The following is a 15,933-nucleotide window of genomic DNA, read 5'->3' as shown; positions in this document are numbered from 1 at the left end:
CCATTATTTCCGCGATTCTGACATCGAGAGTATGAAGTGTACTCTGCACTACATCTCTTGTATTTTGAAAAAATAAATTATTTAACACCACAGAATTGTTTAAGTAAAAGTCTGACCGCACTGTTTTTTCTTAATATAACTTGGTCGTTACAAGACTGCATAACTCGTGCTTTGATAGTAAAGTTTGAATTTCACTTACCCTTTTTGCGGATGTTAACACCAATAACAATACCATTTTACAAAAGAGATATTTTAGCTGGGTCTTATTTATTGGTTTAAAGAGAGAGAACTGTGTTCCATTACATTGGAGTTGGTGGATGAGTGGAAAACTCTAGAGAGTGCTTTTAAGAACTCCTTAATGCTCCTGAATGACCAAAGCAATGTTCTATTTGAAGATCTTCTGAAGTGGGAAATAGCTGCTAGTGGACTCTGACTAAAGCATGATTGGGGGAAAGGTAGGAGTAAGTAGTAATCTCGGAGATCCCCTGATGGAAAGTTGGAGTGTCTTTACCTCTGTGGTCTGTTTATTGTCATTGAAGAATTGGCGGGAGGGGGGGGGAAGAGCTAGAGTGAGACAGAAGGCTAATTGAACAAAAGATTAGGTTTCACCAGTTCAAATGCCTAAAGTTGATTGATGGGTAGTAACACATTAAGATAGCATGGAAATATGAGTGAAAATGTACTTATTATACTGTATAATTTTGACGTAACAAGCTGCTGCTTGAAAGTGCAAAAATTAATAAAAATTAAATATAAAAAAAAATTGAAGTAGAAGTGAGGCATGAATGTGCTATAAGGCAGCAATTGTTTAGGAAGAGAAGAAATAGGTTCATGTATGTTGTACTTGGTACACCATAAAGACACTTGTTTCCACTGGTGTTGAAGATTGTTTGTTGTTTCACTCTAGCTTTGTAAAGTATTCCTCTGCAGTGTTCCGGGATATCTAAGAGGTTGCATTAGCCATGTTCAGGGGCCACGACAATAAGTTCAGTGCTACAGGGTTCTGATGAAGGACGTAGCCTTTATGCAAAGATAGTAAGTTGGGTTCAGGTTTTAGTTGTATGCAACTCTACTCTGATTAGAGAAGTAGCTCTTGGAATTAGTACTTTTTGGGCCACATGAGCTGAAATTGCTCGTTTTATTTTGATGAGTACTTTCAGAATCGTGGGTTGGGAGAGTGTGGGGGGGCCGTAGAGGGGAGGGGAGCATAGACTACCATTGCTGACACTGCTATCAAGAAGGCATTCCATCTCTCTCCCAAGTTGGGAATACCTGCTTGCATAAGAATCTGTATTTTCTGTTCTGACTCGTTGCACACAGATCTAGGTTTTGCTTGCCCCAATGGTGGAAGATGATGATTAGTTTGTGAGACTCTTGTTTTTTTATGTGTGGTTTTTTTTCATTTTAATACTGAAACTGTGGCAAGGCTTAATAGGCACTAGCATTAGGCACACAGATGGCCTGAGAGCAGTGGGGCACTTTTTGGGCACAAGATCCATTAAATTATGGGCCCATACCTAGATGATTATCAGAATGGTTTAGAAATGTCTGAATAGCAATTTCTTCCTGTTTGATGGACAACTGTTCCACCAGATCTGTGGTACTGCGATGGGCACCTGCTTCGCCCCCAGCTATCCTAATCTGCATATGGGCTGGTGGGAGGAGCAGGTGATGCGAGTTCAGTACCACAGGGAATGGGACAACCACATTATGCATTGGAGTCGGTTTATAGACGACTTATTCCTAGTGTGGAAGTAGAAGTGAAATCTTTTATTGCTAAAATACAGAAGAATGATTTAAACCTCAACTTTACGAGTGAAATTAGCAGTGTGAGTGTCAATTTCCTTGATTTAACAGTGTATATTGAGAATGGGAAAGTTGAAACCAAATTGTATAGAAAACCTACCTCTGGCAACACTTTGCTGCACGCTCAGAGCATTCATCCAGTTAATCTGAAAAGAAGTATTCCGTATGGAGAGAGTTTGAGAGCCAGGCGAAATTGTAGTCTCCCAGAGGAAAGTAAGAAATAACTAAATACTTTAACTAAGAGATTCAGAAGCAGAGGATATCCAGATGATTGGATTGACAATGGGATCAGTAAAGCATCGAGGAAGAAAAGAGAGGAGATTCTATTTGATGCTAGCAAGAAAATTGACAAAGGCAATAAGAATCAATGTAGATTTATTACTGCATTTAGCATACAATATGATGAGTTAAGAAGAAATCTTAACAAACATTGGCACATAATAAAAAATGATCCACTGCTAGGCAAACAGGTTACGAAGAGACCACAGATCACTTTTCGAAAGTTCAGGTCCTTCAAACAGGCATTAGTAAGCAGTACCCTTAAGAAACCGCAAGCAAAAACAACATGGCTAAACAAAAAGCGAGGATTTATCAAGTGCCTAAAATGTAAGGCGTGCGTGCATGGAATTAACAAGGATCAGTATAGAATAGGCCTAACAAATAAGATGAGAAAGATCAAGGGCAAATATACGTGTAAAACTGATTTTGCAATCTACGTACTGCAGTGCCCCTGTAGCCTGCGCTACGTAGGAAGCACGATCCTTGAAGTCCATAAGCATGTCTTACAGCATTTAAGGGCGATAAAGAATGGTGATAGATCTTACCCGGTGGCCCGGCATTTTGAGAAGTACATAATAAAGATATTAGAGGTCTGACTTACTATGTAATTGACACTATAACAATGAATGTAAGAGGAGGAAATAGGGTGAAGAAGTTGAGGAGACTAGAGTCTCGCTACATTATAGAGCTCAATTCAAAACAACCAGGAGGCCTGAATATAGAAGAGGAATTGCACACACATTTATAAGTACATTACAGTAAAGCGTCGCCCAAGATCAGAAGGTTACAATGTTTTTATTTTTATTGTTGTTTTTATAAAGGAATATAAGTATGAACAGACTCGATGAAGTTGTCAGACAGAAAATGGTCACATATCTTGGTAACAGTTACTTGTTGTGCAAATTTAGCCCACTTGGGCTTGAAAGAAGTATGAGTTCAATGCAATGAAATTTTAGTCCAGTAAAGTTGCATAATGCGCGGTAGTAAATAATTATAGGCTCACTTGAGCTAAAATACGATAATGAATGATGCTTGAAGGACGCTGTCAATAAAGCTCACTTGAGCTTGAATAACGAGCGCAGAAGCAGTGATTGAACTATTAACATGAAACGCGATGTTAATTGTCAAACATGATTAATGCGAAATAACATGATTTTTAAATTTCACATTAAAAATTGATTTTAACTGTGGACAAAAAGTTTAAAAAGAAATGTAATGTGAATGCCATGACTAAAACTACGAGTCTGTTTTCAATGGTAGTCACGTTTGTACTTGTATTATTGCACGGTATGCACTTTAAAAAATGGCCACATTTCAAACTTCTTTACCAGTGAGCAAGACTGCTCGGCAGTCGAAACGCGTTTGGTAGCGGCAGAAAATAAAAGTTAAAAACCGCACAAAGCGTTGTCATCGTTTGTTTGAAACGTATATATATATATACACACACACACACACACACACACACACCCACACACACACACACACACATACATACACACACCTGTAAATGCATATACACACATATAGATACATATATACACACGGACACATATACAAACATACACATACACACACACAAACATATATAAATATATATACACTAATCCAAGGTGCCTCGGATCTTTAGAGACGTCACTCCACAAGTCCCTTTATTCGCAAGAAGCTGCGCAATACAACTGTTCAAAGAAAACTCCCGAAGCGTTTCGCAGCTCACGCTGCTTCTTCATGGGACGGCAATCAACGAATGACTGGAACCTGCAGCCATTATTTACCCACAGCGCATGCACTCTCCGGTGAGTTGCATGCTGGTAGTTGCAGTATACTTTTCCCCCTTCGGTGGAGTCCGTCATTCAAACCTTAATTTTTTTTGCCTTATTTGTGTTTCACAGCCCTCCAGTGGGCTACAGGCGTAGTGCTCAGCTTCAATTTGCAGCTTCCTTGTGCCGCATTCAGGCTGTCAGATGGCACCCAAGCAGCCCCGCTTCCATATTTCACGGCGGGTGGTTCATCTCCTGCGGATGAGGCATACCGCGTACAACATTAATCCAAGGTACCTCGGATCTTTAGAGACGTCACTCCACAAGGTAGCAGGTTTCAAACCCTTTATTCGCAAGAAGCTGCGCAATACAACTGTTCAAAGAAAAGTCCAGACGCGTTTCGCAGCTCACACTGCTTCTTCATGGGACGGCAATCAACGAATGACTGGAACCTGCAGCCATTATTTACCCACAGCGCATGCACTCTCCGGTGAGTTGCATGCTGGTAGTTGCAGTATACTTTTCCCCCTTCGGTGGAGTCCGTCATTCAAACCTTAATATTTTTTGCCTTATTTGTGTTTCACAGCCCTCCAGTGGGCTACAGGCGTAGTGCTCAGCTTCAATTCGCAGCTTCCTTGTGCCGCATTCAGGCTGTCAGATGGCAGCCAAGCTTCCATATTTCACGGCGGGTGGTTCATCTCCTGCGGATGAGGCGTTCCGCGTACAACATTAATCCAAGGTGCCTCGGATCTTTAGAGACGTCACTCCACAAGGTAGCAGGTTTCAAACCCTTTATTCGCAAGAAGCTGCGCAATACAACTGTCCCATGAAGAAGCAGCGTGAGCTGCGAAACGCGTCGGGACTTTTCTTTGAACAGTTGTATTGCGCAGCTTCTTGTGAATAAAGGGTTTGAAACCTGCTACCTTGTGGAGTGACGTCTCTAAAGATCCGAGGCACCTTGGATTAATGTTGTACGCGGTACGCCTCATCCGCGGGAGATGAACCACCCGCCGTGAAATATGAAGGCGGGGCTGCTTGGCTGCCATCTGACAGCCTGAATGCGGCACAAGGAAGCTGCAAATTGAAGCGGAGCACTACGCCTGTAGCCCACTGGAGGGCTGTGAAACACAAATAAGGCAAAAAATATTAAGGTTTGAATGACTGACTCCACCGAAGGGGGAAAAGTATACTGCAACTACCAGCATGCAACTCACCGGAGAGTGCATGCGCTGTGGGTAAATAATGGCTGCAGGTTCCAGTCATTCGTTGATTGCCGTCCCATGAAGAAGCAGCGTGAGCTGCAAAACGCGTCGGGACTTTTCTCTGAACAGTTGTTTTGCGCAGCTTCTTGCGAATAAAGGGTTTGAAACCTGCTACCTTGTGGAGTGACGTCTCTAAAGATCCGAGGCACCTTGGATTAAAAATATATACACACATATACACACACACACGGTAATATCATTTTAACAATATAAAGCCTACCACTATAGTTCAGGGTAGTTTCTTCCAATTGTGAAATACATTCTTACAAATCATGGTTGATCCAGATTATCTCATCCTCCTGGCTATGTATTTTGATGCCTACATATGCTGCTTCCTTCACAATATGACAGTCATTCATATATTATTTATAACTAATAATCACTGGGTCTCATCTACATTCAGTCAATATGTAGATACATATTTGAATTGCTCTGCTATCTTTTGAAATAATTCTGTCGTCAGTAGCACATTCAAGGAGTAACCTGCCACTTCTTCCACAAAAGCAGAAATCCTACCCTGTGCCTTATTCAGTATAGATGGTTTTAAAGATGGACAATTAATTATCCATCTGATATAAAGTTCCAAATAGTAAATAGAAATGGTGAGATCAGGCATCCCTGTCAACTTCCTCGAAAAATACTTATAGCTTGTGAAATCATAAACACTGCACTGATCTTAGACTTAGGTGCAGAACATATTACTTGAATGTGTTTCATTACTTTCTTAGAAAACAGCATTTGACCCTATGCAGTCCATAGAAATCTCCAGGACATTTGATCAAATGCCTTCTCAGCAGCTAATATAATACTGGAAAATTTAAGGAAGTTATCCAAACATTGCAATAGCCATATTAATATGGTCTGTACAATCTCAAACAGGGATAAACAAGTGTTGTTGGTGGCTAACAATTTTAGTTATCACTTTAGATAGTCATCTGGCCAATACTTTTGAGTGGACTTTTACATCTGTTTATTAAAAGATATTGGTCGGTACAAACCACATGCATGAGATGACTTGTGTTTCTTTAGGAATATTAAAATATCGACCAGATCATCAATTATAGCAGCAATTTGAATTAAAGATCAGCAGGATTACACATAGTTGGGGATCCTATAAAGGAATATGTATAAGAATGCTCTACTCAACTTAAAGCTAAAAAAACACAACAGCGTAAAGAGAGGGAAGAAATTAGTTACTTACCTGTAACTGTAGTTCTCCAGTATTGGAATCCTTTATAGATTGCTTGAACCATTCCCCGTCGTCGAGATGTGAGTCCCCCGGTACTTTAATAAAGCAATGTATTAATAGGTAGAGACCAGAAAAAGTCCTAGGCCTCTTAGGTTAGTAACCTATTAATAGTCATTATAATGAAAAAGGCCAAAGTTAAGTATTAGCCAATCAGAATGAATCATCCGCCAGAACACTCCTGGAAGAAGCGCTCTTACCTCCGATTTTAGAGCACGAGTGCCAATATACTAGACTGAGATAGAAAGGTGAGCCTCCCAGGGGAGGAGGTTGGGTCGCATGTGAATCTATGAAAGATTTCAATACTGGAGAACTACAGTTACAGGTAAGTAACACATTTCTTACTCCATTATTTGAACTTTCCTAGATTCACATGCTTGAATCAGATTACACAGCAATTGAACACATTTGCAGTATTAACCAATGCATTACAAATTTGAAGAAATGTTATGCATCTCAGGAAAGAAAGACTGAGAGCGATGTTATTGAAAACATAGGAATAATGAAAGAATCTATACATTATCCAATTATGCATTTACCAAACCCACAACATAACTAAGTACGGAAATACGTAATCAAATAAGTGGATGGCGGGAAGATGGGGATGGCTCACCTTTAATGAAAAAGATGTTGAAGCACTGCTTGACCCACTGCCGCATCGTTGAGCACCGCTGAATCAAAGAAGTAATGCTGAATAAAAGTGTCTATTTTTCCATGTTGCATCACAACAAATTTCTGGAAGAGACACGCCAACAACAAATGCTGTAGAAGTAGATATAGCCCTCGTGGAGTGGGCGCAAACTAGAGTTGTCAAGGGTCGGCCGGCTTTCTGGTGGCAAATTGTATGGTGTTATAAATCCACCTGGAAATGCTTTGCTTGGAGAGTAGAAAGACTTTTCATGGAGCACTGTAAGCTGCAAATACTTGCGAGGACTTGAAGAATGATTTTGTTTTTTCTCAGTAAACTTTAGGCATCTCTTGAGACCCAAGAATGAAGTGTTCTTTCTGTTGATGTGGAAGGATTTGGAAATAAAGTCTTAAGAACTACTGGATCATTAAGGTGAAAACCAGAAGGAACTTTGGGGCTAAACTTTGGGTTCGTACAGAGAATAACCCCATTATTCTTAAATTGGACAAAAGGTTGCTGAATGGAGAAGGATTATATTTTGCTAACCCTCCTTGCCGAAATCACAGCGAGTGGTAGAGTTAACTTCCATGAAAGAAATGTAATGTCCGCTTCGTTGTGTGTTCAAAGGGGTCTTTCATGAGCTGGGATAGGAGAGTGTTCAGTTGCCAAAGCGGTGGTGGAGACTTTCCTGGAGGGAAAGCACAAAATAAACCCGTCATAAACTGTTTAATGAGCCTGGAAGACCATAGTGACTAAGAGGTAGGTTATCGTGTGAAACGGGAGATGGCAGCCAAGCAGACCTCTATTGAAGTTTGAGCTAAACCTGTCTGCGCTAGGTGAAGAAGATATAGGAGAACCTCTTCCGGAGAGGAGGAAAGAGGATATGGGTTAGCCTGCTGGCACCAAATGCAGAACCTTTTCTACTTGAGGTGAAACATTTTATTTATTTGTGCTGTCTGCAAGGGCCCTGGCTAGAATCTCCCTACAATTCAATGGTATGTTTAAGTGTTGGAATTCATTGATCTCAGGACTATTCTGACAAATGGAGACTTGAGGTCTGGATGCAAGACTTGGCCCTGGTTCATCGATAGGAGTTTGGGGAAAACGTTGACTTGAATGCAAGGTTCCTGGGAAAGGTGAAGCAATTCCATGAGCCAATGTTGACGTGGCCAAGCGGGAGCAATCAGAATCAGTTTGCAGGATCTGCTTTCATCTTTCTCAGGACTCTTGGGAGGAGAGGAAATGGAGGAAAGGCGTAGGCAAACATGCCGGACCATGCAATCGAAAAGGCATTGCTCCATGATGCCTGCTGGGGATTGCAGCTAGCATAATACAGGCATTTGCTGTTCAGAGGGGGACATGGCATGCCCCACCGGAGAAAGACATTGTTTAAAGTCTGTTGTAGTTCCCACTCATTGGCAAGATGTAATGAGTCGGCTGAGAGCGTCTTCTCTTGTGTTGTACTTCCCAAGACGATCTTCCGCTCGAAGTGGAATGTTGTGAATGATGGACCACTCCCACAGCCATTGCACCTTGACAGTAGGAGTGATTTTGTACCTCCGTTTGTTGATGTAGTGCATCGTTGTTGTGTTGTCTGTGCGGACGGGAACTGCTGAATGATGTATCCTTGGGAGAAATGCTTGTAAGACTAGGCGTACCGTCATTAGCTCTAGCAAATTTATGTGCAATCAATTTTTGGCTAGTTGCCATTTGTTATTGACTTGAAGGTCCTGGAGGTAGGGTCCCCATCCTTCCAGGGAAGCATTGGTGGAGATAACTAGAGGAGCTGCGTCTGATTGAAAGAGCCCAAGTGATAGATGTCAGTGTTCTGTCCACCACTGTAATGCTTCCAGCATGCGTGGAGTAATTGTTATGGTGTTGAGGGATCTTGTTAGTTGTAGCCACTGTTTGTCCAATTCTTGTTGAAGGGGATGCATTCTTAGGCGACATAGTGGGATGAGGGGGGAGCAGGAAGACATCCCTAGAAGTAATTTGTAGCGCCAAACTGAAAGAGACTTTCTTGTTTGAATGGACTTTGCTAGTGAAAGAAGTTGTTGCTGTCTTTGTTGACAGGGGTACACTTTGGAGGATGGATTGCTCAAAACGGCCCCTGGAAATACTATTGTCTGAGATGGCTGCAGATTGGATTTTTGCTGGTTTAGAGTTAGACCTACCTGTTGGAACAGACCTGTGCTGGCCTTTTTTGATGCAATCATTGATTCTTTGGAAGATGACTTGACCAGCCAGTCATCCAAATATGGAAAGAACTGATGGTGGTGCTGCCTGAGAAATGCTGCCACTGGTGCGAGGCACTTTGTAAAACTACGGGGCACGTACTTGAGACCAAAGAGTAGCATATTGAACTCATAATAGCTTCAGGCTACCATACATCTGAGTTATTTCCTGTGATTTGGATGGATAGGAATATGAATATAGGCATCCTGGAGTTCTAGGGTGGTCATAAAATCTTGTTAGTTTAGGAGCTCCTGTAAGGTGACCATCCAAAATAATTGTTTCCTTAGGTAGGTTTTGTGTTGTCTGCTTTCCAAATTCGGATGCCACTGCTGTGACTTTTTTCTGATCAGAAAGAAACATGAGTAGAAGCCTTGCCCTTTCTGGGAGAGCAGGACTCTTTCTATTGCTCCTTTGCGAAGCATGATCTTGACCTCCATTTCTAAGAAATTGAGATGCATGTGGATAGAAGGGTGGGGTGGAGTTCAAGTTGGTACTCCAGAGTGTGACCAAACTGTACCAGATTGATCAACCACCAGTCAGCGGTAATATTTTACCATTGGTGGAGGAAGTTGTAAATATTACTCCTTAGCTGAAGAAGAAGAAAAGGGGGGGGGGGCACCAGGGCCTGGAACACATCATTGGCAGCGGTTGGAATCCTTGCCTGGGCGTGTTGCTTTACCTCTATAAGGTCTGGCATAACAGGATGGACGAGGTGGTTTCTGCTGGAACTATGGGCGGTACGATTGCATGTTTTTGGAGGAATAAGGGTAACGGTATTACTGATACCCCCTTCTTTAGGAAGGATGTCCTCTGGGGCCTCGAAAAGGCAGGAACTGTAAGGTTCCTAACGTCTTGGCTGTATCCACCTTGATCGCTTGGAAGGCCTCCTATACGTGTTTCCCAAAAAGGGCCTCTCCGTCATATGGAAGGTCCAGGATTTTATTCTGAACCTCAGGGCGTAAGGATGTGGCCTTAAACCAACCTTGCCATCTGAGAACATCTGCGCCCACTAACTGCCTGAACCCTGGGACAGTCCCATCCAGTGCAGTGTCCATGATCTTGCTTGATGACCTTTCTCCTTCCTGAAGGGTTATCCTGGCTTCTTCTCGAATGTCCTCGGAGAGCTGATTGATGTAGGGAGCAATATCTGACCACATTTGTTGGGCGTACCTCCCTCATATTGCAAAGGAGTCAGAGCTGCCATAGTTGAGAAACGCTTGCCAATGGTGTCTAGGCCTCTACCATCCTTATCTGGGGTAACATGACGTAAGGGAGCTTCTCCCAGAAGTGTTCCAGAGGGTGATTTATCCTGATTGACTAATACTTAAGTTTGGTCTTTTCCAAGATAATGACTATGATAGGTTACTAACCTAAGAGGCCTAGGCCTTCTTCTAGTCCATAAATATCAATACATTGCTTTATTAAAGTTCCGGGGTTCCCATCTCAACAACAGGGTAGGATAGTGTAGAGAAAAACTGCAGGCAGTACATAAAATGTAAAAGAGCACATGCTACAACGGTGCAGGGTGCGGTATATAATTAGGGGAAAAGATCTGCCAATGCTTATTGGTGCAAGCGCTGAATTGGGTGCGAAATTAGGGAAAAAAGAGCCACTGCCCAATTAATGGTTCAAAGGTGTGAGGAATTTGAAAATGGGGAATCGATTTATCGACCTTTGGGAAATAAGATTAGAGTGAACAAATAATATAATCAGGATAGCAGAAATAAATGATGAACATAGCAGTCTTATAAGAGAGTCTGATAAGATCATTATTCAATTAGTTATACACACAAGATGACCAGAGTCCACAGACTACCTTAGATTCATATATACAGGAGAGCCAACTTCCGAAATTATCTAAGGATGGACAGAATGAATTAGATCCAGTAATGTCCATCGAGGAGGTCAAATATGCTATTAAGTCATTATCTGTGACAGCTGCATGCAAAGATTAGCTTCCCAATGAGTTTTAACAAATATTTTCAGAGGTATTTGATCACACAATGGTAGGGATCTCTTTCCACCAATATGCGCTCAACATGCAACTATATTTAAAAATCTCCACCATCATAGACATCGACATCTAAGAACATGCCTGATCACAATTTAAAGCTGAATGTAAACACTTCTTTTATATACAAACAAGACTAAAGGTATACTCTCCTCCTGTTCATGAAAATGCAAGTTGAGGAGTAACATACTTGAAGACCTAAAACTCAATGGGTTCACTCACACGCTCAAGCCAACCGTAAAAATTGCTCAGTGTGATACTGGATTCCTCACTGCCTTTTATTAAACACTTTTGCCACACCATAAAAATAGTAGAGGCATAATACTCAAAGGACAACTGAAAGCAGCTGCTCATATCCTTGTTATATCCAGATCTTCCCATGATAATTAATTATTCTCCTTTCCTCCTAGTTTAGTTAGGTAATTGATGCTTCCATGCCTAATATATTGCTTTGATTAAATGTAAAGCACCTAGCTGCCCATGGGTGCTAGTGTGCCTAACAAGATAACAAAATAAATAAATAAAATGTGTGGAAAGAACATCTACACACATTTTTATACAGTATTGTCAATAGTAAATTAATTTCAATTATAAAAAAAGGCAGCCTCACTAATTTACTATTTCTTTAAAAAATATCTTTGTATTCTTACCTGGTGTATCAGAGGAGTTAGATAACGGTGCTGATGCTTCTGCTAATGCTGCTAGTGTAGCAAGTACTGATGTTGAGGAATTACCAAACTGTACAGTAGAGGAGACTCCAGATTCATCTACAAAGAACAGATTTCTTTATTTATATAAAGCAATAAAATAAACTAGACTTCAGATTGGCCATTAACCTGGGTTTGTGAAATAGGATCCATATTCAGTTTTCAATGTCAAAAAAAGTGTCCAATTATTTCTCATTATTTCACATATGTAACTCTCCAGCATTTCCTTTACTAAAAGCAGACTGCAGAGAAAATGTGACAAATTGGAAGAGGAATGGCATAAATCCCTACTCTAAGATGACCTGTAATTCCTGAACGATTAATGTAGAAAACCTGAAGAAAATCCATCTCCAAGACAAAGATACCTATTGCACACAGATCAACACTGATGCCCCCAACAGAAGCAAAGCATTATTCAATGCAACAAATCTCTGTGTAATCCCACTGCCTGAACACACTGTGCTCTATTCAATGGAAACTTGCAATGCCATAACTCCGTTCTTCTTTAAAAACCTGAATTAAAAAAAGAAAATGAGCAGCACCATGCAATCACCAGCCTTCCAAATCCAACCCACCAACATTACAACACTTATCTCTACGACATCATCACCACTCTGAAAGCTAAGACGCACACATATTAAATCTTCTTTAGAATATCAAATTAGCCAATACATTACTCTGAAACTGCCTCCTTAAGACTAAATAGACTATGCACACACCCATTACTTGCCTTCTATTCTAAACAATGCAATGCCTATCAATAATATGATCAAACAGCAACAATACCAATCATATCACTAACAATCACCTCGCCCATGACTATTAGTCCAGCCTCAGTCCACACTGCAGCCTCATTGGTGGATGATGCCCTCCATATAACCGCGCACTACAATGTCTGTCTTTTAAAACTCCGGACTTCTCAGCAGCATTCAACTGACAACCATAATTTTAAACAGCACCATAGAAAAATGGTATTAGTAAGCAAGGTACTCACAAAGGATCAACTTATTCCCAGTTGTTTGCAATGGCAACACCAAGCAACTTGAAAACTAAATTAACTATCTATCCAGATCCAAAGCGTATCAGCACAACATTGATAATGACGTTTTATCACTCAATGACATTCACGGGCTAATAGTATGCCTCACCCTCATCCAAATGTGAATGTCTTATATTTCACAAAGCCTTAAAAATACAGACTTTATACTTCTCATCAACAGTGGTAGACAAGCCAGTACCAGCTCCAAAACATGAACCTACAACACACCACTCAACTCTCTGATTGAGCAAAATACCTCTGCATCATCCAAAGAAATTTATCTTTTAAAACATGTTAACAATAAGACAGAAACAGCAAAGTGTCAGCTATCAATCCTATAGAAAACAAAATATTACTTACTTGAAAAACTTGAGGACCACAGCTCAAACCTGGTTCCTCTCCATCTGGATCTTGGTAACACGCTATTAACTAGTGGCCCAGACTCCACATTAGCTCCACTCAAGGGAGTCTTTAGTGCTGCAGCCAACATATCATAATGAAGGACATTTGACCACATTGTCACCATCTCCCTTTAGAATCTACACTGATGGCATAAGCAGGCCTTTATCCTCTTGATGACCTGCTTCAGCACATCTACAGTGAGGCGAGTAATACTCTATCCGACCTTAAAAGAAAAGAGTCAAAAACTGTTTGCTTCATATGTACCGGTCTTCCCATTCTTCAGGAGAGTGCTGAAATTGTACAAACTGCCAAATGCTTGGTTATTGTAGGCTCTTACAATAGACTTGGGGGGGAAACCTGCCGGGTGATTTCAAACACAGCTAGAACCTAAAGTCACTGCTGCACAGATCTACACAAAACTGCAAAGTAAACAGAATACATTTTGTCTTACTGGGAAAGATGGAACTTAAAGTGGTATACGACATCCAAACTATAGTAGCACAGACTTGCCCCCAATGTATGCTTATCCACCTTCAAGGACACCTAAGACCAGGTGTAGGACAGCCACCTAGACCAAGGAATGTGATCAGGCGGATGACACCTGCTCAACTGTTGGGCTGTAAGGCCAGGAAACACCAATCAACCCAGAATCATTTACAGAAACAAATAAGAAAAAAATTCAGAAAACAATGCAAGCTAAAAGCCACACAACGTATTTAGCGGCAGAATGACAGAAGTCCAGCAGGAAACGGAACTTACTCTTATCTAGTATGCAGAGCATACTGTCCATAACTTGTATGGTAACTATCACAGTATTAAATTCTTCTGAAACCCCTGGGGGGCACATTCGAACTCTCACCAAGCCGCAGAGAACAGCGACATCACTCGCAGGGGGACAGCTGACCGGGGCACTCTTGCCGGGTGTCTCCCTCGCCGGCGGACAATCCAAGCCGTAGCCGCGAGAGGAGACTACAATCCCCATCAGCCCCTGCTCCTCCTGACGTCACCTCCGCCGTCAGCGCGCCCGGAGGCGCTTGATAAACGACAGCTCCCTCGGTGGAGCGGGGGGCACATTCGAACTCTCACCAAGCCGCAGAGAACAGCGACATCACTCGCAGGGGGACAGCTGACCGGGGCACTCTTGCCGGGTGTCTCCCTCGCCGGCGGACAATCCAAGCCATAGCCGCGAGAGGAGACTACAATCCCCATCAGCCCCTGCTCCTCCTGACGTCACTTCCGCCGTCAGCGCGCCCGGAGGCGCTTGATAAACGACAGCTCCCTCGGTGGAGCGGGGGGCACATTCGAACTCTCACCAAGCCGCAGAGAAAAGCGACATCACTCGCAGGGGGACAGCTGACTAAGGCACTCTTGCCGGGTGTCTCCCTCGCCGGCGGACAATCCAAGCCGTAGCCGCGAGAGGAGACTACAATCCCCATCAGCCCCTACTCCTCCTGACGTCACTTCCGCCGTCAGCGCGCCCGGAGGCGCTTGATAAACGACAGCTCCCTCCGCGTCGCGGGACGCGCGCGGGCGACGCCGGGCTGAGCCCGGGCAGGGGGCGGGCCGTCTGTGGCCGTCCGGGGCAGGAGGAGGCAGGGCTGTGCCCAGCCCATAACATCATACAATGGGTAAGCGTAAAAGTGTGTCAAATATGGATGGAGGGAAAAAATCTAAAGTCCCCAGGAAATCTGACTCCATAATATCTTTTTTGTCGTCTGCTGTGGGAGCTTTGTCCAAAGAAATTGCTAATGCGGAACATGAGCTGAGTATTGTATCCCCTTCTACAGACTCCCCACTGATTCCCAGTGACTCTTTTAAAACTCATCATGTGCCGCTGGTACCTGAGATCGTGGTTGTGCCTCATAAGACCAGCACGGCAGATGCTACTGTCCCACCTGCTGTATTAATAGATGCGCATTCTACGTTACAGCAGGTTCAGGTGCCCATTAGCAAGCCAAGGCCGTCCATCAAAAGTAAGAAGAAGGTGGTCGTGGGGGCGCAAATCACTGCTTCTCATTCCCAGGAAAATCATGTGGAGGATTATTTAGAAAAACTCTTTATCGACCGTATAGAACCCTTACTAATGGATGTTGCTAAGGACATTGTGGACACATTGAATACTTGCTTAGCGAGCTTATTGAAGAAGTGTGCACTTATCGAATCTGTGGCTAACAAACTTGCGCTGACCAAGGAGCCCTACATAGTCTCCGGGGAGGTTCTGGGAAATAAAGTTACTGCACCAGCAAGCCAGGTTAGCGCTACGTTGTCCAACAGGGATGTAATTCCAAAGTCTTTAGAGTCGAGGGCTCTTTGTTCATTAGTTAATCATATGGACCCTATCTACTCTATTCCAGGTCACCCGAATAAATCATTAAAACCCAAGCCCCCCCTCGGCTAGCTTCCCACCGTCAGGCTGCCAATTGTCCATAAACCTGCCACCGGAAGCTGCGCCCTTCGTTGGCATCTTTACAGGAGTTCCCCCACTTAGCCCGGGAGAACCAGAACTCACCACAGATTTAATACATAAGGCAAAACTGTGGTGTACTGAATGCTCCAGTGGT

At 42.6% G+C, this 15,933-nt stretch overlaps 1 protein-coding gene across 6 annotated transcripts in view; it reads right to left on the bottom strand.

The window, feature by feature from the left end:
- Nucleotides 1-15,933, bottom strand: part of GABPB1 (GA binding protein transcription factor subunit beta 1) — a 600,584-nt gene that overhangs the window by 255,855 nt on the left and 328,796 nt on the right. For 4 of the 6 annotated variants that reach the window (XM_085644252.1, XM_085644253.1, XM_085644257.1 and 1 more), the window contains one exon: nucleotides 11,875-11,991. The exons of the other annotated variants lie outside the window; for them this stretch is intronic. In XM_085644252.1, coding sequence (XP_085500378.1) covers nucleotides 11,875-11,991 — 117 coding nt within the window. The remainder of the gene's footprint in view (nucleotides 1-11,874; nucleotides 11,992-15,933) is intronic. 6 annotated transcript variants of the gene reach the window in all.

The sequence above is a fragment of the Triturus cristatus genome, chromosome 3_1 (genome assembly GCF_964204655.1).
Source record: "Triturus cristatus chromosome 3_1, aTriCri1.1, whole genome shotgun sequence".
NCBI lineage: Eukaryota > Metazoa > Chordata > Amphibia > Caudata > Salamandridae > Triturus > Triturus cristatus.
This window is presented reverse-complemented; position numbering and strand designations above follow the sequence as displayed.